This window comes from Phaethon lepturus, unplaced genomic scaffold (genome assembly GCF_000687285.1).
Source record: "Phaethon lepturus isolate BGI_N335 unplaced genomic scaffold, ASM68728v1 scaffold56970, whole genome shotgun sequence".
Taxonomy (NCBI): domain Eukaryota; kingdom Metazoa; phylum Chordata; class Aves; order Phaethontiformes; family Phaethontidae; genus Phaethon; species Phaethon lepturus.
In genome coordinates, this window is record NW_010515236.1 from 7,935 (window position 1) to 10,511 (window position 2,577).

Below are 2,577 nucleotides of genomic sequence, written 5' to 3' on the forward strand. Positions count from 1 at the left end.
TGTGATCCATAAAATAGGAAAAAAAATTGTGAGAAAGGAGACATAGGTGCTTCTTTCCCTTAAATGTTGCCTTTAGTAGACTTTTAATTCCTACCTGCAGTTTGTATCCTTAGAGCGCGTGTTTTCATCAGACCGAGTCAAGGGAAATGTGTAAAATTTTCATGAAAACTTTTTTTTTTCTCCTGCTGTTCACTTGCAGTCAATTAAGAAGTGGAAAGAAAAGCAGCAGCAAGAAAAAGAAGGAAACATGAAGGAGAAAGAGAAATCAGAAAAAATGCTTAAGGAAGAATGGCTACAGCGTGAAGAAGCTCAGAAGCAAAAAGCAGCAGCAAAACGAAGACGACAACAAGCAGCAATTGAAGCATGGAAGAAAGAGAAAGCAATAGCACTTGCAATGGAACAAGCATCACAACTAAAACTAGAAGAGAGGAAGGAGAAAAAACAACAAAAAGAACGCCAACGCCAATGCCACTTGAAGCTACTGTTGGAAAGGTATACATTGCAGAAGAAAGAAAAGGAGGAACTTGAAAAGCTTGAAGAGGAGAAGAGGGAGGAAGCTGAAAACGAAGAAAGGAAGAGAATTGCTGCAGAAGAAATTACTAAGTTTCAAGAGCGTGTGCGTAATTACGTCTCCATTTATGCATGTTTTTTTAAATTCGCCTACTTCCTCCTACAATATAATCTGTTAAACACTTTTTAAAATCCAAGTTTCATTCATTTAAATCTGTTTTTGTTTCACTATGAATAACAGCATCTGTTACATAAAAGAAACAGTATGAAACTTTTTATTTTAGACAAAGATGTTCCTTTTCCTCAATATCTATGTCCTACAGGGTTGTTCAAGCCTGTATTTCTTTCTACATACCTAAGTGGTTTTTGTTTTTAACTTCAATGTGGAAACGTTTGGGAAAAACAGCTTGGGCTGCATTGCTTTCCACACTATAGAAAACATCAGAAGACCTGATTGTTGTATGCGGATATGAAATAAAAAGTGATATTTGAATATCCTGCAGGTTTCAGTAGCTGCAAGGTCAGGTTAGATCCCAATATCAATGCAAATCTGACTACTGGAGAACCGATGTTATTGTTAGCATTCACAGTACATTTCATTTTTAGAAACAGAAATTAAACTACTACTTTCCTTTTTTTTTTTTCCCCCTCCCAAAACTGTGTAACTATAATTTGTGTAGGACAAGCTACAGCAAGTAGCTACCTAGTGTTACTTTATTCTGTACCATGACAGAATAATCTCAAAACTTATCTGTGAAAAGGCTGCATATATATTTTCATACAATTTGTTTTACTTCCGAAGAAAAGTTTGCTTTTCCATTCATTATATGTTTCAGGACCTACGTAAACTGGAACTAAAGATTCTACAAAAACAAGCTAAAGCAGCAGAGAAACGAGAAAAAGAAAAAAGGTTGGCAAAGTTAAGAAAGAAGGTAATTTACCATTTTTTTGTTTTAATCTGAGGTGTGTGCAGCTTGACTGTTTAAAAAAAACTTTCCTCATTGATCTAAAAAGCCATTATTTTTATTTATCTAAATGGTTGATAAATGAAAAAAAAAGTAAATTGTGCTTATTATCAGGAGACAAAAATGCAGCAGGCATAGTTGTTCTTGTGTTTAAAAAAAGAAAAAAAAAAAAAGGGCAAGAGAGTATTTATCTGCCTGCACTATTTATTCCAGAAGAGCCTATAGCTCATACAAGTGATATGCAATATGGGTCGTGGGTTTTATTTTTCAAATGTTTTTTTACCATTAATTAAACAGGTAGGCTGGCTTACAGAGGAGTTTTGGGAATGTTGTCTGGGTTCTTAACAGTTTAACCTTTTAAATTACTAACACTTAATGAGAGTGAACAGTGGTTGTCCGTCTTACAGATTTCGTGTTTCTGCCATTTCCTGGGATAGTTCAGAGGGAAGCATCTCCTTTTGGCTAGCCAGCTGTCTTTCATTTACTCTGCACGTATTCGTATGTTGAAGACGTAACGAGTGTATGCAACTCATTCTTTGATCGATGAAAAAGACCAATTTTTTTTCTCTATCTTACTCTTGAGGTCGATATTCACGTAACCAGAGACCGGTCCAGGTTGTACAGACCTACTAAGGGCTGGAAGGAACACACGAGAGAGACCGCACCCACAGCGGCAGAACCACTTTTACGTATTCCTCACCGGTAAGGAGAAGAGCAATGGACGTGCAGCATGACAAAAATAGTTGTATCTGAGCTCTCTGTGCTTTTTTGCCTTGTTTTTAGAGCTACCCCAGCCTGGAGACAAGGGTTATAGATGTACGCCTGCCTTTCTGCGCCGCAGGATGATGACTTCCTTGACTGTGAAGCGGCCAGCAGCCCTCAGAAGTTGTCACAAAATTTGCCTGTCACAATGACGTACATTACTTGCGTGGTTTTTGAGCGCCGGGATTCGAAACGCCATGTGTCATGAGTTCGCGTGACGCCGTGTATTTGCACTAAAAGCGCCTTTCCTGCCAGCCTGCTGCTCGCCCCTAGTTAACGGCGCACCGCCCCCGGGGCGGGGCCTGCTGGCTTGACGTAGCCGCGGAGGGGGCGGGGCGAG

At 39.1% G+C, this 2,577-nt stretch overlaps 1 protein-coding gene across 1 annotated transcript in view; it reads left to right on the top strand.

Moving 5' to 3' along the window:
- The window catches only part of CCDC112 (coiled-coil domain containing 112), a gene marked incomplete at its 5' end in the record, with an annotated part of 9,811 nt that extends 7,522 nt beyond the window's left edge, over positions 1-2,289 (top strand). The window contains 4 exons of the mRNA XM_010295403.1: positions 200-616; positions 1,347-1,442; positions 2,059-2,177; positions 2,259-2,289. Coding sequence (XP_010293705.1) covers positions 200-616; positions 1,347-1,442; positions 2,059-2,177; positions 2,259-2,289 — 663 coding nt within the window. The remainder of the gene's footprint in view (positions 1-199; positions 617-1,346; positions 1,443-2,058; positions 2,178-2,258) is intronic.
- Positions 2,290-2,577: the final 288 nt, after the last annotated feature.